Source organism: Pleurodeles waltl, chromosome 10 (assembly GCF_031143425.1).
Source record: "Pleurodeles waltl isolate 20211129_DDA chromosome 10, aPleWal1.hap1.20221129, whole genome shotgun sequence".
In the NCBI taxonomy this organism is placed as follows: Eukaryota; Metazoa; Chordata; class Amphibia; order Caudata; family Salamandridae; genus Pleurodeles; species Pleurodeles waltl.
The window spans coordinates 89931696-89954182 of NC_090449.1; the positions used below are offsets into that span (position 1 = coordinate 89931696).

The 22487-nt window shown below is 45.7% G+C and overlaps 1 protein-coding gene across 3 annotated transcripts in view; it reads left to right on the forward strand.

Moving 5' to 3' along the window:
- Nucleotides 1-22487, forward strand: part of TRRAP (transformation/transcription domain associated protein) — a 1102174-nt gene that overhangs the window by 670241 nt on the left and 409446 nt on the right. For all 3 annotated transcript variants that reach the window (XM_069209830.1, XM_069209829.1, XM_069209828.1), the window contains one exon: nt 8114-8320. In XM_069209830.1, coding sequence (XP_069065931.1) covers nt 8114-8320 — 207 coding nt within the window. The remainder of the gene's footprint in view (nt 1-8113; nt 8321-22487) is intronic.

The following is a 22487-nucleotide window of genomic DNA, read 5'->3' on the forward strand; positions in this document are numbered from 1 at the left end:
CACCAGTCCAGCTACGTCCAGCAGGCCGCCGTCGTCCTTGTCCAGTTTTTAGTTTTCTTGAACCAACCCCTTGGACTTAGCCTGAAGCATATTTTTTTTACCCTGGGGCCCCCTTATTGGAAAGCATTGGGAGCCCGATGCTGTGTTTGCACCCTGTCACCCCTGTGCTGCTGAGGGTGTGTGTTTGATGTTGATATGTGGCCTCCCTGGGGTGCTCTCCGAAGACACAGGTACTTACTTAGCTGCAAGCAGGCTTGATTTAAAGTGCCCTCAGTCTCCTTGGGAGCACATGTTAAATCTACTTCAACTTTGACCTCTGCACCCAGCCGGCCCTGCGTTGCTGGGTGTTTGTGGTTAATTAAAACCCCAACCTGTGGACATCCTAACCCCAGGAGATTGGAACTGTAAGTCTTGTACTGAACTTGAAACTGTGCTCACTTTTCTTTCCCCCAGACTTCTGTTTGAAAATTGCACACACAACTTTTTAAACAGATATTTGCTATTTTCTCAAACCGTTTACCTTGCCTAATTGAAACAAAATGGTATTGATACGTATGTTGAATACTTACTTGCAAATGTACTTTCCTGCAACTTGAATCTTGTGGTTCTAGAAATAAAATAAAAAAATATATTTTGCTATATAAAAACTATTGGCCTGGAGTTAATCATTGAGTATGTGCTTCATTTATTGCCTGTGTGTGTACAACAACTGCTTTGCACTACCCTCTGATGAGCCTAACTGCTCAACCACACTGCCACAAAAGAGAGCATTAGTATTATCTACTTTAGCCTTTGTTAAGCCTCTGAGGAACTCCTGGACTCTGTGCACACTATATCTCATTTTGATATAGTCTTTACAGAACCAGCTTCATACACTTATCCTCTAATCTGTAGCCGTAGGAACATGCGACTAACCTTTAGGCAACTCAAATTGCAATTTGTTCATAATAAGGACATTTTTACTGATATTCATAAACAGTGGAGTACCTTTATGCAAGAATACTTACTTAATTTAAACCAAAATCAATCATAAGTTATTTTGATGTATACCTGCACTCGACAAAAGCATTCTGTACGAATGTTCCCCTTTTTGACATGGTATTCCCCCTATTTTTGCCTGGTATCTAATGTAGTTTTGACTGAAAGTGCACTGTGTTCCTTCTAACCAGGTCCTCAGTGCCAGATCTCTTTCCCAAAACTGCACAGTTGTTTACCCAATTGGCAAAACCTTTAGCACCCTTTGTAAGTCTCTAGAAAATGGTACCCCTGAGACCTATGGCTTGAGATACTAAAGAGGTTCCCAAAGGGCTGCAGCATGAATTGTGCCACCCTAAGGGACCCCTCACCAAACACGATAGGCTGTGTCTCGGTGCAGACAAAAGTGAAAACACTACATGGCACACAGCCTGTGTGCCATGTCCCCTAACACTGCATACAGTATATGTAAGTCATCCCTCAAGCAGGCCTTAGAGCCCTTAGGCAGTGAGCATTATATTACTTGTGAGGGTATATCTCCACAGGCAGATATGCCCCTGCTATCCCTTTGCCTATTCTCAGACATAGTAAGTGACTAGGGAAACCTTTTAAATGCACGTGCTGGACACTTGTCAATACAAGTTTCCCAGCTACATGATGGCTTCACTACAAATAGGGATGTTTGGTCCCAAACATCTCGTATTGGTGAGCCCACACTGTTGCCAGTGTTGAATTTAACAATTTATGCACCCAGAGGGTACCTTAGAGGTGCCCCCTGAAAAATACCAGCATCTTGTGTGCTTGCGGACCAGTTTCTTCCAGCCTTCCACTCAAGACACCATTCTGGGCCCCCTAGAGTAAGAGCCATCTGCTCTCAGGAGGTCCAGATCAAAAGTCTATCCGGGAAGAGGGTGTAAGACTCCCTACCTACCACATGATGACCTGCTGATTAGCCTTCCTAAGGTGGCAAGCCTCAAAGGGCTGCCGCCTTTGAAATGCAAATCTGGCTCCCCTCACAGGAGAGGAAGCCACATCCCCTCACCAGAGCCCATTTGGCAACTGAACAGATGGGAAAATTAGCTAATCAGTTTGGTTTGCCACCCCTGAGGTGGGCTACTTCGATGTGGACACAACCTTTCAGAAGTAGTCATCTTAGTGATGGCATACTTAAAAATGTTGGGTTAGGGTTATGCCCACTTTCTTCAGGAAGTTGTCATATAGTGGGAGTAGCCCATTGGTTACTGCCCTACACACACCCCTAAATCCTCTAAATCCAGTCTTTAGGGGAGCCTCTGCCACCAGAGAAGGAAGTCTTGATGACCTAAGAAGCATAAGGACACCGACGAGCCGCACCAGAAGAGGAGAAAAAAGGAGCTGACCTGGTACCAACCCTGCCAACCTGTGTGCAACCCTCAACGGACTCTGCACCAAAAGATGACTCGTCCTGCAGTTGTATTACCAGAACACCAGTGGGACTGTCTACTTTCGAAAAAGACTCAAACCTTCCATGAACAGCAGACCTGTTACCCAGCAAAACTTAAAGAAGTGACTCTTAAGCTCCGGACCTACAAAAACATGACACCTGAAGTCACCATTGCACCAGCCGTCTCCAACCCGAGTTGAAGTGGACCACTAGTGCCAACAAGGTAAGGTGCCCCAGCTTCCCAGAGTCTGAGTACATCGTGTTTTTACCCCTCCTGGACTCACCATGTTGCCTGCAGCCTCTGCACACAGGCCTCCTCTTCCACGGCCTCTGTGGTAAGAGGAACCCGACACCTAAAACAGTCACTGCACCCGTTGCCTCCAGCCCATGTTGAAGTGGGCCCCTGGTGTCAAACAAGTCCCTCAGCTGTCCTGAGCTCGAGTCCATTGTGGTTTCAGCTCTCCTGGACCACAGGACCCCTCAACCATAAGTGCTACCAGACTCATAAACCTGACACCAAAGGACATCTCTGCCCCAACCAACCCTGGCCCGTGGAGAAGAGGACCAAAGGTGCACTTATGTCCCCGAGCACCCAGCGTTTGTAACATACCTGTTGGTTGTCCTCGACTGGCCTAGCCAGAGCCTGCAGCCTTTTTCTACAGTTCCCGATGCCCATTAAAATACTTTGGGCACCTGACGCTGTATTATACCTCTGCCCATGTCTCCCTCAGTGCCGGAGTGACCTGCTGGTGTGGTCCTGCCTCTTGCCTAATGCTCATCTTAAATCTTGAAGATTGGTCCTGTAAGTCGTCATACAGTACCTGATCGCAGAACGTGTTTTTTCTCCTGTAGGATAACATTGCAAAACTCATAAATTTCACTGTGTCCACTTTATAAAGTGAAAAGAATTCCTATTTAAAAAAGTACTTACCTGATCGATGTTTCTCTAATGCCTAAACATTTGCTATTTTTATAAATTGATGTGGACCTCTTTTTTGAGTCGTCTCATTTATTGACTGTTGTGTGTAATCGTAGATGGCTATCACTTACCTATGTTAAGCCTAAGGCTGCTCGACCACACTACCCCTACATAGAGCACTTTTGGATTGCGTAGCCAGCCCTGTCCACTCACTGGGGAACCCCTGGATCCTTTGTACGGTATTCACACACTACATAAAGGGACAGTTTTTCCTTCATTACAAAATGTAAGAACAAAGCATGTTATGGTGATTTATGTGTAGTCTGTAAGAGGTGTGAAAAATGGCACTGCCACGTTAAGGTTTCCAGAACGTGTCTTGTCATGCCCAGGAGGAGAAGTCTAGCGCTTTGGTTTTTGATGCTGCACACAAAAAAGATCTTTTGAGGCTTAAAGTATGCTTCTGATCAGTAAGGTGGTATAAATTGAGAGACTATCCATAAAATAGGCCCAGGTTTACTGAGTTCTTTGACAGTAGTTGATTGAGGAATCTGCTTAGGTTCTGATTAGAGAGAGTGAAGATCGAATGAATAATTATACCTCTTATCTGTAATATTTTGTGGATCTTTAAAAATAGTGTTTAAATAGATATCTGGGTGGAAGAGTTCTGGAAGAAGGTTGGGATAGATTTTGTTTTAGTTAATATGAAATGGGTTTAGGTAGGAGAAAAGAGCTGGTTGTCATGCATGATATTTTTCAGTAGAACAGTATTGGGTGGTGGTGGTCATAAGCACTTTAGGCTAGCTCAAAGTCTGGGCTTGAGTTCTAGCCACCAATATTGCAACTTCCCTTGGTACTTTGTATGCACTTAATCAAAAGACTGCTGTAACAATTTAAATAGAATTACATTCAAAACAGTCTTTAAGGCAGTCCCTGAAATTGTTAAGCAAGTGGATGTTGTAGGAAGTTGTCTCTGTACACACTATCTCAAAGTGAGAGCTAGTGTGCACAGAGGCCAAGGCTTCCCCTTAGAGGTTGATAGTGGCAAAAATAGATCATTCTAATGCTCTATTTTGTGGTAGTGTGGTCGAGCAGTAGGCTTATCAGAGGGTAGTGTTAAGCATTTGTTGTACACACACAGGCAATAAATAATGCACACACACTCAAAGACTTAACTCCAGGGCAATAGTATTTATATAGAAAACTATATTTTCTTAATTTATTTTAGAACCACAAGATTTGAAGTAAATACATAAAATGCAAGGTACACCACATAAGTAAGTAAGGAACTTTGAAGTAAAGCAGTAGTACACACAGTATAGATTAAAATGGCAATAAGCTATTTTAAAAGTGGACACAGTGCAAAAATCAATGGTTCCTGGGGGAGGTAAGTATGGTTAAGTTTCTGAGGTAAGTAAAGCACTTACAAGTTCAGTCTCCTGGGCATAGGCAGCCCACAGTTGGGGGTTCAAGGCAACCCCAAAGTCACTGCACCAGCAACACAGGGCCGGTCAGGTGCAGAGGTCAAAGGAGAGCCCAAAACACATAGGCGCCTATGGAGAAGAGGGGTGCTCCTGTTCTGGTCTGCTGGCAGGTAAGTACCCACGTTCTCATGGAGCAGAGCAGAGGTGTTTTATAGAGCACTTGGGGGGTGGGGGGGGGACGGACATAAACAGGCACACAAAACACACCCTCAGCAGCACAGGGGCAGCCGGGTGCAATGTGCAAATTTGGCATCGGGTTTGCTATTGAAAGCAAAGGAGGGGTCCAGGGGTCACTTAGGCGATGCAGTCAGGGCACAGGGGGCTTCTCGGGCCTGCCACCAACTGGGCTAGGAAGAGGGCTGCCTGCCGGTCACTCCTGCACTGGAGGTTGGTTCCTTTCAGTCCTGGGGGCTGCGGGTGCAGTGCTTGGTCCAGGCATCTGGTTCCTTGTTACCAGGCAGTCGCAGTCAGGGGGAGCCTCTGGATCTTCTGCAGGCATTGCTGTGAGGGTGCAGGAGGGTCGTCTCAGGTTACTCACAAGTTTGCAGTCGCCTGGGAGTCCTCTCTGCAGTGTTGGTTCTCTGGAGCTCGACCCGGGGGCGTCGGGTGCAGTGTGTGAAGTCTCACGCTTCTGGCGGGAAGAGTGAGTTCTTTAAAAGTTGCTTCTTTGTTGCAAAGATGTTGCTGTTGGTGAACAGTGTCTCTGTTCTTGGGAGTTTCTTGGTCCTTCAGTTTCAGGGCAGTCCTCTGAGTCCTCAGAGGTTGATGGTCCCTCTCGGATGCGTTGCGGTGCAGGTTCTTTCAGTCTGGAGACAGGCCGGTAGGGCTGGGGCCAAGTCAGTTGTCGTCTCCGTCTTCTCTGCAGGGCTTTCAGGTCAGCAGTCCTTCTACTTTGTGTAGGTTGCAGGAATCTGATTTCCTGGGTTTTGGGTCACCCCTAAATACTGAATTTAGGGGTGTGTTTGGGTCAGGAGGGCAGTAGCCACTGGCTACTGTCCTGGAGGGTGGCTACACCCTCTTTGTGCCTCCTCCCTGATGGGAGGGGGGGCACATCCCTAATCCTATTGGGAGAATCCTCCAAACTCAAGATGGAGAAGTTCTAAAGGTGGGGTTCACCTCAGCTCAGACACCTTAGGGGCTGTCCTGACTGGTGGGTGACTCCTCCTTGTTTTTCTCATTATCCTCTACTGACTTGCCACCAAAAGTGGGGGCAGTGGCCGGAGGGGTGGGCATCTTCACTAGCTGAGATGCACTGGGGTGCTGTAACAAAAGGCATGAGCCTTTGAGACTTACCGACAGGTGTTACAGTTCCTGCAGGGGGAGGTGAGAAGCACATCCACCCAGTAGAGGCTTTGTTCCTGGCCACAGAGTGACAATGGCACTCTCCCCATGTGGCCAGAAACTCATCTGGTTGTGGCAGGCTGGCAGAAACTGGTCAGCCTAGCACTAGGAGTTGGACTGGTATTCAGGGGGCATCTCTAAGATGCCCTCTGTGTGCATTTTACAATAAATCCCACACTGGCTTCAGTGTGCATTTATTGTGCTGAGAAGTTAGATATCAAACTTCCCAGATTTCAGAGTAGCCATTATGGAACTGTGGAGTTAGTGTTTGACAAACTCACAGACCATATACTCTTTATGGCTACCGTGCACTTGCAATGTCTAAGGTTTTGCTTAGACACTGTAGGGGCACAGTGCTCATGCACATATGCCCTCACCTGTGGTATAGTGCACCCTGCCTTTGGGCTGGAAGGCCTGCAAGGGGGGGTGACTTACCTAAGCCACAGCAGTGTGAGGTGGGCATGGCACTCTGAGGGGAGTGCCATGTCGACTTAGTCATTTTCTACCCACCAGCACACACAAGCTGTGAGGCAGTGTGCATGTGCTGAGTGAGGTGTCTCCAGGGTGGCATAAGACATGCTGCAGCCCTTAGAGACCTTCCCTGGCAACAGGGCCCTTGATACCAGGGGTACCATTTACAAGGGACTTATGTGTGTGCCAGGGCTGTGCCAATTGTGGGAACAAAGGTACAGTTTAGGGAAAGAACACAGGTGCTGGGGGCTGGTTAGCAGGATCCCAGCACAATTTAAATCATAACTAGCATCAAAAGAAGGCAAAAAGTCAGGGGTAACCATGCCAGGGAGGCATTTCCTTACAGATGTTGAAAAAGGAAAGTGGGAAGATCAAAACAATAGAAGGTAAGTGTTGCCTCCTATGGCATGTTTTCCTTTCTAAAATATTTTCTTAAATTATTTTCGCAAGTGAAAATGCATACTTATTAAAAGAAAAAATGTTTTAGGGTCTTGTATTTGCAAATATATTCTACTGTCAGAATTCCGAGAGAATGCTTATAATAAAGTAGCTTTACGGTTATGTACATTTTCCGTATGCAAAGTCCAATATTGTATTTTATCATTTATGTTTTTGTTATTTTTGCTATCAAGTAAGGTTTTTTTAATGCTGGAGTAGCACAAATCCCAACCTGACTATAAATGAGTTTCCTTTATTTCAAGAAAAATTTCAAGTGTTTGGTCTACGTTTGTTTTGGAATGGAGAGTACTAAAGAAAAACAGGTGGGATTATTTTCCTTTTGCCTTAACTGCATAGAGCATGTGCCCAAAAGAAGGCAGACATGGTAGCGAAGGCAAAATTACAATGAGCACAGCAAAATGAGTTCTGTTCACAGTCCTACAGAGAGGGGTAGCTAGTAGTGTTTTTTCACTGTCCTCCTATTAAGACGGCTGTGGTGGCTGACGTAAATAAGAACATGGGAGCAGGTTAAGCTAGAATGAGACTTATTACAGGATTAAGGCTGCGCAGGCACTAAAGACTGCATCAGGAAATCACTAGGGAATGGTGCAAGAGGCCATGCAAAAGAGTTGAGCCACAATGGAAATGGGGTAAAAGGAAACAAACTTCTATAGAACACTGGTTACAGAAATGGTCTCCTACTGAATAAACAATTGGTATTAGTAAATCACTTTTTGATTTTATAATGTATACATGAATACTCAAGATGTTTGCACTCTTGATCATTTTCTATTATTGTGACTTTCAGTTTCCATACAGTTTTTTTCATTATTTGTATAGCACCCACGTGGCCAGCTACACCTTAATGTGTACTTTATAAAAACGAAATGAATGAACAAGGGTGACGAGTGATCGAGCCGTTCCTTTTTTTTTTTTAGTTAATCTGAACCCATCTGATCACTAATTACATCTCATGCAACAGTTTTCATCAGTATATATCTGACTTATTAAGTAGGCTTTTAATATTAAGTGGGATGCCTGCCTAATGTGTGCTTTTAAATCTAGGTTTTTCATAGTCTGCTGAAAGCTCATGCTATGGAAGCTCGTGCGATAGTTCGACAAGCCATGGCTATCTTAACACCAGCAGTGCCTGCTCGTATGGAAGATGGGCATCAAATGCTGACTCACTGGACAAGAAAAATTATTGTGGAGGAGGGTCATACGGTTCCGCAGCTAGTCCATATCCTACATTTAATAGTACAACATTTCAAGGTAAGTTAACAAGCCTTTACTGACTGTTGCTCAGATGTGGTGTATAACAACACTAATAGACTGTCCCTTAATGATCGGTGAGCACTTTTATGCAAAATTTGTTATTGTCATACAAATTGTTCCTGTGACATCAAGGAGGATATAAAACAAAAAATCTAGCATTTTGTAGCACTTTATTGATTTAGTTTCCTAAATCACTGAGTTATCTTTAGCATTGTTTCAAATGTGCAATCTCTCTCTTTGTTTAGTTCGGGATCCCTGAAAAAGCCCTGCTGTAGTGTGTTTTGCTACCTTTTGATCACTTTAGGAATAAAGGAACAATGCATTTTTTCTCAGAACCCATGGGAATTGGTAAAACCAGTTATCCTTGGCCATTTACGAATTTGTTTGATTTTTTTTTTTTTTTTTTTTTGTAGAATCACTAAACTCTGTTCCTTTTTCAGTTACAAAGCTGTCGGTGCATTATGTTTTTGAGATTGTGTGTCCTAGTCCTTTTTAGGTGGACACAAGCTGTCAGGTTGTGGGCTTACCGTAGGAAAGTGCCTCATTAAAAATGATCATACCCCAAAATTTGGCTCAATGCTGCTTGCCTGCCAACTCTGTAGAGCACTGGGCCCTACAGTACAGACCCCATTGCATGTGCTCTGACCCCTCAAAAGTGAATGTCTGATTGGTAATCCTTGATTGGCATAGCTAATTTAATGTTAAGACCCTAGTATATGGTATTCTAGGGACCCTGAGCTAATAATTTGTGTCATCAGTGGACTGCAACACATCTTGTGCTACTACTGTTAAGACAAAGTGAAAACAGGGCTCTAGGACTGCCTCCGCTTCCTAGTCCTACTGCTTTTAAACTGCCAACTCAATATGCCGGAATTATTCTCTTGCCATGCTCAAACTTATCTTTTTATCTGTAAGTCACCCCAAGGCAGGCCTTAGTTGCCCATAAGGCAGGATGCAAGATATTAGCAAGGACATGTTGAATTTGTACTTAGGATGTCCTGACAGTGAAATCTCTAAATTGTCGATTTCACTGTAATAATGTCAGTAGCCCCATTGACTAAGATGGAGTTTCACAACTCTACGCGCTAAGTGCTAACCTCCTTGTGGAACCACCAAAGATGGTGATTAAAGGTATCTAATTAATTGTTGCATTAAAGCAGAATTGTTGCTGAAGTCGAATTTAAAGTAACTCTTAAGGCAAAGGTGACTGTGAAAAGTCACCAATTTGTTATCCAAACATCAGGTAACGCTTCTTGATTATCTCCAGCATTTGTCACCCTAGATAACAGGCTGCCTCCCGCCAGGAAGTGTGAAGCACTCAAAGGAACAAGGAACAAAGAGAACTGTTCATGGAAGAAGGTGTGACCTCCAGTCGGATTACTACCGGGTGGTCGCCACAGATGGTCCATTTTCAAAGAGGCTACCGCCTCAGTGAAGCAAATGCCAGTCATACTTTGGCCTGCCCACTTCTTTTTGTCAGTAGACAGGCTGGTATCTCAGGGGGAAAACCCTTGGCATAACCGGTTTTTCAAGAGGAGTGAGTCATTATGCTCTGTACATCTGTAGGGAGTGTGCCCAGAACAACAGGTACAGAGACCTAAGCCATCTAGGCTTCAGGCATAGAGAGGTACTCTGAGATTGTTTTTGGCCAGACCCCAGGAAGTGATGTAAAATTGGTAGGGTTGCCCCATTGGTGCTGTTACCCCATTGGTTAATCAGTCCTCTCCTCCCTTCTCGCAAACACGAAGATAACATACAAGTGGCACCCCAGCACACATTCATCAAATCTCTTCTGGACTTGAAAGAAGAATGAAGTAGTACTGCCCTGCTGTGCTCCCTCGTCCCAGCAAAGGGAGGCTGCACTGGACCTGCTGCACCCGAAGGGCCTGTCAGGAGGACTTTGCCTGCTGTGCCCACGCACCGAAAGGACCTCCATTTGAGCCAGGAAATAAGTTATTTCCCTCCTATTAAGCATCAGGACTACAAAGCCAAGGAAGCTTGCACCCCCAAAAGCCTAGCTGCCCAAGAATACCTCACCTCTGCTACATGACTAACTGCCAGCTGAGAGACAAAGTCACGGCCTACTTCAGGTGTCCCCGAGTCCCTCAGGCCCAGAACCAAAGTCATATTGGACTCTGGTGCCCCAAAAATGAATAATAACTTACCTTCAAGTAACCCTGAAACCACTGTTACCTGGAAACAAGTTGCATCTGAGCCTGTGCTGGACTCCACTTGTGCATAATGGGAGATCGAGTCCTGAGGCCAGGAATGACCCGTGGCGTTTGTTGACTCAAGTCTGACCCCAAGAACACATTCCACACCTCAGGATCTTCAGCAGCTTAAGCGCCTTCAGCATTCTCTGTATCCCCACCATTGGGGTCTCATCTTTGCTGAAATCTGAAAAAGGTAAAAAAAACAAAAAAAGACAAAAAAAAACAATAAGGACCTTGAGACTGTTGGTCTTTCTTTTTCTGTTTTATCACCTTTTTGTGGTAGATTGGCTGAGTAAAGTTGTTGAACTGAAAAGAAATCCTATTTAAAAACGTACTTACCTGAACAATTTTTGTCTGATGCTTAAACGTATATAAAGATACTTGCTATTTCTAGGGGTTCCCTTACTAGTTGACAGTGACTTGCTCCAGTAATCCCAGGGTGGTCTTGTGTTGGGGTAGTGTGGTCGAGTAGCCTTAGGCATATGAAAGAGGAGTGTTAGACATCTGCAAATTCACACAGATTCAATAAATGAGACACACAACTCAATAAGGAGGGGTCATGGCCTGGTAAGATGGCGGCCTATCAGCTTGTTTGCCAGAGCTCCTGCCCAGTTGTCTTAATCCTGCTTAATCCTGTGAATCCCCCCGATGCCGGAGAGCCCTCGGCAATGCACCCTTTTACTATGACAGCCTAACCCCCTAACCCTGCCACCTGCACTGTGTTCTTTAAAGATGTGCAACAAAGGAAGAGCGCCGCTGGCTGAGAGGAGCAGCCGGGCTGGAAGCTGTGGCTGGTCCTCTAGTGAGACTTTTAATCTCAGACTGACTTTGATTGGGACTGTGTAGGCTGGGGAATTCGCCTCCCAGGCACAAGAGGGAGGCAAAGCTAGTTGTGTTGTACTTTGGACCTCTGCAGTGGGGCCCGGCGGGCTGGCGACAGGTGGACTGATGCCAGGGAGGCAGCCAAGACTCTGAGAGGTCATGCGGCTCTGGGGGACGATGGCATAGGGGGAAATGGTGAGTTTGCGGACAGTGGAGAGCAGCCTGCTCTCCCCTGGTGAGATCCTGTGGTGCTTGGCCCGAGCAGGGTCAGGCAAACAGGTGGCGGCACTGGTAGTTTCCCCTAGGGCCTAACTGGAGGCCACCTACGGCAGCTGTCTGGGTCCTGCTGAGTAGTAGCTGGGCCTCCTGGGAAGCAAGTATGGAGAAGTGAATACTGGGGGGGTCCTAGTGTCATGCGGGGCCTATTGTGCTCCTCTGCGGAGGAGCGTCTGCTCACTGGAGGAACCCCATACAGTAAGTCTGAGACCTGGGTGACACCAGTTGTGGCATTGCTGTGTCCTGGAGAAAGTTAACTCTTTCACGTCAAGTCTGGATGCCAACTAGGTGAACGCTTTTTATATGGGGCATGGCGCGCACTCTTATTGAAGCCCTTTTTGTACTATCTGCCCCTATACGATGACCCTCTAATCTAACAACATATTCTACCTTGAGGTTACATTCTATAGTAGAGTCACCGAGCGCCTCTAGCGAGTTGGTATCTAGCCCTCCTCCTCACGATCGGACTTCCACCTGGGCACACCGCAGCAACTGAACGGAGGTCCCTAGGGGATGGTCTTTTGCCCTGGAGAGAGCCCACCATCAAACTGTGGATTTCCCTACAGGTCCCCTAACTGTAAGGTATCCTCATACCATGACACTGGGCCAATCTAGACTGGACCCACAAGCGGAGCCCAGAGGGACCGGGTGTCTACTGAGCCCAAATTATATCTGCTGCCTGCATCGCTGCCAGGGGCAAAGATAAAGCTACAAAAGGAGCCCAATCGAACACAATATACCATTCCTGGTCATGGTGCGCAGCAAAATGGACACAATAGTCTCTCCCCCGGACCGGCGGGAACCAGGGGCAGGACACAGCTGAAATACTGGAGGCAATCGTGGGGCAGAATCCCGTGAGGCCTTGGAGAATAAAATGGATGCTATGACCAAGGATATAAACCATCTGCGCTTGGATCTCTGGGGGGTAGTGGAGAGAATCACCTATACAGAAGCATACACTGCAAACCTATGGCCTACAGTGCTAGAGCTACAAATTACAGTTGTGGATCTTGGAGACGGTGCTATTCAGATGGCCAAATGCTTGGAGGACGCAGATGGACGCTTACACAGTAGCAATCTCCGGCTGCTAGGATTCCCATAGAGCGCTGAGGGATCACCACAGCGCAAGAATCTATTAGACTCTCGAATTTCTTTGCAGTTGAAAGGGCCCACAGTGCCACTGGGTCAAGTACCACAGACTGGAAACCCCCACCCACCCTCAAGTGATAATTGGCCGACTATTTAATTACAGAGACGTCATCCTTCAATATGCTCGGTCTCATGGCTCTCCTACTTATGAGGGTACCCCTAGCCTCATATTTCCAGACTATATCAGGAGGGTGCAAGAATTTATGAGAGACATCCTCCCCACCAAACACAGGCTGAGAGCCCACAATATTAAGTACAGTCTCCTTTTTCCAGCACACTTCTTACTTCAGTATAAAAATAGGGTGCAGTTCTAACTAACAAGGGTGACAGAGAGATGATATGGAACAGTTTGTTGTCCTTGAAGGGACCTTGGATTCTCATGATCTGTGCATTATCAATGTCTACAGTTTGACTATTGATGATGACTATTTCATGGGATCAGTATTACAGCAGCTCAGATTCCACGTTCCACAGAGGTTATTATGGCGGGTGACTTTAATTGTACTTTAAATGGCCAAATGGACAGGAACCCACCAAAGGCCCACACTAAACCTCGAGCTACATGCTCTAGAATTGACAGATGTATGGAGACATTACCATCCATATACCCTCACCTATTCTTGTTGTACGCCCGCCACAAGCGCATCCGTAGCAGATTAGGTTACCTTTTCATATCAGCAACTGAAGTCCATACTATAGACTACATTCAGTACCTGGCCCATTATCTCTGTTCACTCAGCATTATTAACTACATACCCCATACGTAGACAACTCCCCAGGATCCCTCTCTGGAGACTCCAAACCAACACTTTGACTAATCCTGTATTGTGTAATACCATTTTACGGTCTTTAACACAATATTTCACAGAAAACTCAGAGACTGCGGGGAGCAGAGCGGACAAATGGGATGCCATGAAGGTGGTTCTTTGGGGCGTCTGTAAATTCGCTGCCACTGGGATCCCACATCTATTAGAAAACAAATTGACATCATATGAAGCAGACTTAAATAAGGTGATGAAGATGCTGCCTGGATGGCTTGAGACCAACTAAAAAGACAGCTAGATGACGCCTGGGTCAGACTAGAGAAACCCAACCAGGCCACAGCTAGGAAACTGTGGTATCTAGAAGGAGTCAAGATGAGCACATTATTAGCTAGATTAATCCAGTAAGAAACGGGCCCACAGCCGATCCTTACAATTTGTGTCCGAGAGGGCCACAAACTCTATACCCAACAGGCCATAAATAAGGTTTTTGCAGATCACCTGCATTCGGTCTACATGTACCCTACTCAGTGTGGGAATATGACGGTGTTAAATAGCTACCTAAATGAGCTGCATCTGGCGACCGTCACCACATTGGTTGGCAAACAATTGGGAGCTAAGATAACAAAATCAGAGTTGACCGAAGCAATAAATAAACTTAAAACAGCTAAGGCACCTGGAGGTGACACCTTTTCCGCAGAATTTTACAAAGTTTTTTCGTCCGTGCCAACAGACTGTTGGAGGTCTTTGGAGAGGCACATGAGACCCAACAACTGCTGCATTCTATGACAGAGGCACTAATACCAAAGCCAGGTAAAGACCACCTGAAGGCTAGTTCATACAGTCCTGTTTCAATGTTAAAAGTAGATGTCAAACTTTTAGCTGTGTCCTGGCTACCCAGTTGCTTACGCAGTTACCGGGACTGACAGGATGGGATTAGGACACCACTTTATTCTCTGAGTTAAACTGCTGTATACCAGCAAACAAGTGGAAAAGATTTGTATACTACTGTCAATCTAAAAACACTGACCCAATTACAGCATTCATACAAGATATTTGATGATATTTACTTCAAATGCAAAAGTCACATTTGGCTTTCTCATCCATCACGATACACCTCACTGCAATATCTGCATACTTAGAGAATATTCAACATACTTCTCTATTTAGAGATCCTTTTATTAAAGCCTTCATGGGAGGATTAAAATGCATTATTCCACCTAGAACACCACCTGTTCCATCATGGAATTTAAATACCGTACTTACCAGACTCATGGGACCAACTTTTGAACCCATGCAGTCTTGTCAAATTCAATATTTAACATGGAAGGTTGCTTTCCTTGTAGCTATTACTTCTTTAAGAAGAGTTAGTGAAATACAAGTCTTCTCTCTTGAAAAACATTTTTTCCAAGTGCACAAACATAAAGTTGTGCTTAGAACAAATCCAATTTGTTTTACCAAAACACATCACATCACATCATCCAAACAGTGGAATTGCCAGTCTTCTTTCCACATCCATACTCGTGGCAGAAAGAGCTCTTCATACCCTAGATCTCAAAAGAGCTCTTATGTACTATATAGACAGAACCGAAGATTTTAGGAAAAGAAAACAATGTTTTGTTGCTTTCCAACAACCACATAAAGGCAATCCCATATCAAAACAAGGTTTAGCATGATGGATTGTTAGATGCATACAAACATGCTACATCAAAGCAAAACGACAACTTTTGATCACTCCTAGAGCACATTCTACAAGAAAGGTGCGTCAATGGCGTTCTTAGGGACATAGCAATGGTTGATATATGTAAAGCAGCCACATGGTCAACTCCTCATACATTTACAAAACACTACTGTGTTGATGTTTTTTCACAGCAACAAGCCACTGTAGGCCAAGCTGTCTTAAGAACACTATTTCAAACAACTTCAACTCCAACAGGCCAACCACCGCTTTTTTGGGAGGACTAACTGCTTTGTAGTCTATGCATAGCATGTGTATCTGCAGCTACAAATGCCATTGAACGGAAAATGTCACTTACAGTGTACATCTGTTTGTGGCATGTAGTGCTGCAGATTCACATGCACCCTCCCTCCTCCCCGGAAGCCTATAGTCATTTAAGTTTAACATTTGTATATATGTATATACATGTTCGATGGCATCTGTTGCTGCAAATACACATGTTGTGCACAGTCCGCCATCTATTGTTGGGTCGGAGTGTTACAAGTTGTTTTTCTTCGAATAAGTCTTTCTAGTCACGAGACCGAGGGACTCCTCCTCTTTGCTTCCATTGCGCATGGGCGTCGGCTCCATCTTAGATTGTTTTTTTTCCGCCCTCGGGTTCGGACGTGTTCCTTTTCGCTCCGGGTTTCGGGACGGAAAGATAGTCAAAACTTCAAAAAACTACGTCGGTATTGTTTCGCTCGGGATCGGGATAGTTGGAATCGACACCGAATCGTGAAGAGCTCCGGTAGCCCTTCGGGGTAATTTCGATCCCCCGTCGGGGCCTGGTCGGCCCGACCGCGTGTAACATCGACACCGATGGAACGGACCCTGTTCCGATTCTGTCCTAAATGCCACAATAAATATCCATATACGGACCAACATTTGGTCTGTAACTTGTGCCTGTCACCCGAGCACAAAGAAGAAACTTGTGAGGCCTGTCGTGCGTTCCGGTCCCGAAAAACGCTCCTTGGCTTGGTAGGGTATGACTCTGGACTATTGTCTGACACAATAGCCCGAAGGGCTACCGGAGCTCTTCACGATTCGGTGTCGATTCTAACTATCAAAACAAACTCAAACTCATATTAATAGCACCAACATGGGCAAGACAACCTTGGTACACAACACTACTAGACCTGTCAGTAGTACCACACGTCAAGTTACCCAACAGGCCAGATCTGTTAACACAACACAAACAGCAGATCAGGCACCCAAACCCAGCATCGCTCAATCTAGCAATCTGGCTCCTGAAATCCTAGAATTCGGACATTTAAACCTCACTCAAGAATGTATGGAAGTCCTAAACAAGCTAGAAGACCATCCACTAGACACTGCTATGCAAGCAAATGGAAAAGGTTTGTGTGCTACTGCCATAATAATCAAGTTCATCCTTTACACGCATCCCCAAAAGATGTAGTGGGATACTTACTACACTTACAAAAGTCAAATCTAGCCTTCTCTTCCATTAAAATACACCTTGCAGCAATATCTGCATACCTGCAGATTACCCATTCAACTTCACTGTTTAGGATACCCGTCATTGAAGCATTTATGGAGGGCCTAAGAAGAATAATACCACCAAGAACACCACCTGTTCCTTCATGGAACCTTAACATCGTCTTGACAAGACTCATGGGACCACCTTTTGAACCCATGCATTCTTGCGAAATACAATTCTTAACCTGGAAAGTTGCATTTCTCATTGCCATCACATCTCTAAGAAGAGTAAGTGAAATTCAGGCGTTTACAATACAAGAACCTTTTATCCAAATACACAAAAATAAGGTTGTACTAAGAACCAATCCTAAATTCCTACCAAAGGTTATTTCACCGTTCCACTTAAATCAAACGGTAGAGTTACCAGTGTTCTTCCCACAGCCAGACTCAGTAGCTGAAAGGGCACTACATACATTAGATGTCAAAAGAGCACTAATGTACTACATCGACAGAACAAAGGAGGTTAGAAAAACAAAACAACTGTTTATTGCATTTCAAAAACCTCATACAGGAAACCCAATATCAAAACAAGGTATAGCCAAATGGATAGTTAAGTGCATCCAAACCTGCTATCTTAAAGCAAAGAGACAACTGCCCATTACACCAAGGGCACACTCAACCAGAAAAAAAGGCGCTACCATAGCATTCCTAGGAAATATTCCAATGCACGAAATATGTAAGGCAGCCACATGGTCCACGCCTCACACATTTACTAAACACTACTGTGTAGACGTGCTATCCGCACAACAAGCCACAGTAGGTCAAGCCGTACTGAGAACTTTGTTTCAGACTACTTCCACTCCTACAGGCTGAGCCACCGCTTTTGGGGAGATAACTGCTTACTAGTCTATGCACAACATGTGTATCTGCAGCAACAGATGCCATCGAACTGAAAATGTCACTTACCCAGTGTACATCTGTTCGTGTCGTTGGTCGCTGCAGATTCACATGTGCCCACCCGCCTCCCCGGGAGCCTGTAGCCGTTGGAAGTTATCTTCAACATTTGTACATTTGTATATATATATATTACTTAACCTTAATTTGTACATACTTATTCATTCCATTGCATGGGCACTATTACTAACACACACAACTCCTACCTCACCCTCTGCGGGGAAAACAATCTAAGATGGAGCCGACGCCCATGCGCAATGGAAGCAAAGAGGAGGAGTCCCTCGGTCTCGTGACTAGAAAGACTTCTTCGAAGAAAAACAACTTGTAACACTCCGACCCAACACCAGATGGCGGACTGTGCACAACATGTGAATCTGCAGCGACCAATGCCACGAACAGATGTACACTGGGTCACTCCTTCCATCACCCTTTGCGGGAAAACAATCTAACTAGGGAGTCGATGCCCATGCGCACTGTAACCGATAGGAGGAGTCACTCAATCCCGTGACTCCGAAAAGACTTCTTCGAAGAAAAACAACTTGTAACACTCTGAGCCCAACACTAGATGTCAGAAGAGCTATGCATAGCATGAGAATCGGCAGCACTACTTGCCACAAACAGATGTACACTGGATAAGTGACATTTTCCATATATTAGTAGTTTGACATATGGAAACATACAATCTCAGTCAAACAAAGAATTGTATCATGATCACAGTTAAGAGAAGATAAAATTGCAGATGCCAGTATATTTTATACACATACAAAGTATATCTTATACAATAGAATATACAGTACAATCAGTAGGCTGTATTAATGGTTCTTCTAGTTCATCGTACCAGCAACTCTAAAAATCTGTAGTAATAGGGGCCAAGGTGCACAGTTCAAAGCATCTTGTTATTTTAAGTGGAATCATAAAGTGAATGATCAATTAGAGAAGATTGTAATTAATTTTACAGACTGCTCATGGAGTCTGCAACAATTAAAAACCATAAAATGCAATTCATATGATTACATTATAATATTTAAAATATAATTACATTTAAATTAGAAGGAAAGGAAAAAGAAAGATAATATAAGCTAAAACTTTGACCGTATAAAAAAAAAAAAAAAAAAAATTCATGCTTTAGGCTAGGCTGATAGCCAGGTACAAAACATCGCAATAAAAGGCTCTTACTGTGGGCCATCTCATTAAGGCTCCTTAAGGGCTCTACAGTGGGTAGATCAGGCAGCGGACAAATATTTGGAAATGGCGCTTATTACCTCTGTTGACATATAACTTTTGCAAATTCTATAAGGATTAGCATTATCTTAAAGAGATAGGATTTTGCAAAGTGGAATAATCCATTTTCCCCTTGGAACCATATACTTGGGACAAAAAAGGAAGTGTTCAATTGTTTCCTCACCTAATTGACATTTACTATCACCGGGGCTGTTCTACAACCATCGAGCGGTTTAAGTGTGTAACAGTAGATTACCATATCTAAACTGGAGTAATAGGGACCGAACATGAGCAGGTGCGGGCAAATCCACAAAAGGTTCAACCAGCGGGTCCTGCTTAACAAGCAGAAATTAAATTGCCAGGCGGCCCAACCCACTCCTCTGGGAAATTCAATTGTTGGCCTTCTCCCAGTATCTCTGCTTGACTTGTGACCGCATCAGCTGGAATCATTCCGGGGTTCTCCCAATACTAGGGGAAACCCAGTTCAACCCACGCTTATTTCATTTCCCACAGTCAACTAACCTTATCCAGGCAATTTGAGTTGTCTAATAAGTCTCTGATTCCCTTCCTGAAAGGTTCCATTTCTACCATATCCCAGAGATTAATGCAGTACAAAAAGGGCTTCAGGGCTGCATGATCTGAGAAGTTGTTCAGCACAAGATCCAATTTAAAGGTACTAACTGGGTGCCCATCCCAGCCTACAGATATTTCTAATAAAGTTGTTTTATTTGACTTGCAGGATATTCTGCTGGTTATGAAAGCCCCACAATTCCTCTCCATATAGGGCAGTGCCCCTGACCTGGGCCTTATATATTTCCAGTATGGGGTTCTGCCCTCCTGGGGTCTGAGCAGTTCAGTCGCAGGAAAGCAGAACAAAGCATTTCCTCTGAGAGCAGGGTGTTACACCCTCTCCCTTTGGAAATCGATGTTTCAGGCTGAGGAGGGGTAGCCTCCCCCAGCCTCTGGAAATGCTTTGAAGGGCACAGATGGTTCCCTCCTTGCATAAGCCGGTCTACACCGGTTAAGGGACCCCTTGTCCCCTGCTCTGGTGTGAAACTGGACAAAGGAAAGGAAAGTGACCACTCCCTCTCCATCACCACCCTAGGGGTGGTGCCCAGAGCTGCTCCAGTGTGTCCCAGACTTCAGCCATCTTGCTGTGCAAGGTGTGGGGACACTCTGTAGGGCTCTGAGTGGCCAGTGCCAGCAGGTGATGTCAGAGACCCTTCCTGATAGGTCCATACCTGATAAGGTAGCCAATCCCCCTTTCAGGGCTATTTAGGATCTCTCCTGTGGACTCTCTTCAGATTCGGCTTGCAGGTTTCCTTCGGGAATTCTCTGCAACAACTTCATCATCCTCTGACCTCGGATCAACCGCAGCCTGCTCCAGGAACCGCTGAAACAGCAACAAAGTATCCACAAGGGTTACTTTTCCTCTGCAACTTCAGCTCGAGCCAGCAACTGCAACAATGTCCACAATGTGCACACTCTGAGGACTCCCTGTCTTCATCCTGCACCAGAAGGACCGAAGAAATCTCCTGTGGGGTGACGGAGTAACTCCCCTGCTCCAGCAGGCACCTTCCAAGACGACAACTGGTACCCTTGGACTCCTCACAGCGACGAGCGTGCTCCTAAGGACACAGAGGGTGGACATAATCGACATACTGTCCTGAGGTCCTGTTGACGCAATTTGGAGGAGGTAAGACCTTGCCTTCCCAGAGAGCGAAGGTACCCCTGTGTACTGCTTCTTCTTGACCTCCTTAGGCCTCTTCTATGCACGGTTTGCTAAATTCCTTCTTGCACAGCCTGGCCCAGGTCCCCTGCACTCAATCCTGAGACGCTCAACTCGCTGAGTTGTTCTCCGGCGGCGTGGAACCTTCCTTTGTTGTGCTGCACCAACCGCGTTTTGCACCTTCTTTGTCCCCATGTCCTGGGACTCCTGTGGGTGCTGGCTGGCATCCTGAGGGCTTTCTAGAGTGCTGAGAGCCCCCTCTCCCTCATCACAAGAGTTGAGGCCCCCTGGTCCCTCTTGGGTCCATTTAGCGCCATTTTGATGCAAAACGCACTTTTGTCATAACCAAGGCTTTGTTGGCGACTTCTAACAGGAAATCACGTCTGTATCCATCTTCACGTCGTGGGACATCCTTTGTATCACGCAGGAACCCAATAGCATTTTCCTAGGGTGCATTTCTTGCAGTCTTCGACCAACCGTGGACTCTTCTTTTGCACCCTCTACTGGGTTGGCAGTGGGAAGGGTATGCCCAGACGTGGGTCCCGTGCTTCCCATGCCACTGGATTCAGGCTAGCCTGGCTGATGAGGGGTGAAACCCCGAAACCGGTCCCAGGATGCTTGTTTCCAGTCCAGGGAGGACCTGGCCTGGCAGTTCGGGCTGGACTGTTCCCATGGGGAACAGGGTCAGGACTGGTTTGCATATGGCTGGGTCCAAACTGGAATGGCATGGGCAGCAAAAAAAACGATGGATTTAGGCCCAGATCTCTGTACTGGGGGTGAATGTTTGACATTGTTCAGCATTCCGTCCATGTAAAGAAATGGCTCCCTGTTGCAGTTACCCCCCACTTTTTGCCTGATACTGATGCTGACTTGACTGGGAAGTGTGCTGGGACCCTGCTAACCAGGCCCCACCACCAGTGTTCTTTCACCTAAAATGTACCATTGTTTCCACAATTGGCACAACCCTGGCACCTAGGTAAGTCCCTTGTAACTGGTACCCCTGGTACCAAGGGCCCTGATGCCAGGGAAGGTCTCTAAGGGCTGCAGCATGTCTTATGCCACCCTAGGGACCCCTCACTCAGCACAGACACACTGCTTGCCAGCTTGTGTGTGCTGATGGGGAGAAAATGACTAAGTCGACATGGCACTCCCCTCAGGGTGCCATGCCAACCTCCCACTGCCTGTGGCATAGGTAAGTCACCCCTCTAGTAGGCCTTACAGCCCTAAGGCAGGGTGCACTATACCACAGGTGAGGGCATATGTGCATGAGCACTATGCCCCTACAGTGTCTAAGCAAAACCTTAGACATTGTAAGTGCAGGGTAGCCATAAGAGTATATGGGCTGGGAGTCTGTCAAAAACGAACTCCACAGCTCCATAATGGCTACACTGAATACTGGGAAGTTTAGTATCAAACTTCTCAGAATAATAAACCCACACTGATGCCAGTGTTGGATTTATTAAAAAATGCACACAGAGGGCATCTTAGAGATACCCCCTGTATTTTACCCAATTGTTAAGTGCAGGTCTGACTGGTCTGTGCCAGCCTGCTGCTGAGAGACGAGTGTCTGACCTCATGCGGTGAGAGCCTCTGTGCTCTCTGAGGACAGAAACAAAGCCTGCCCTGGGTGGAGGTGCTTCACACCTCCCCCCTGCAGGAACTGTAACACCTAGCAGTGAGCTTCAAAGGCTCAAGCTTCGTGTTACAATGCCCCAGGGCACTCCAGCTAGTGGAGATGCCCGCCTCCTGGACCCAGCCCCCACTTTTGGCGGCAAGTCCAGGAAAGATAATGAGAAAAACAATGAGGAGTCACTGGCCAGTCAGGACAGCCCCTAAGGTGTCCTGAGCTGAGGTGACTCTAACTTTTAGAAATCCTCCATCTTGC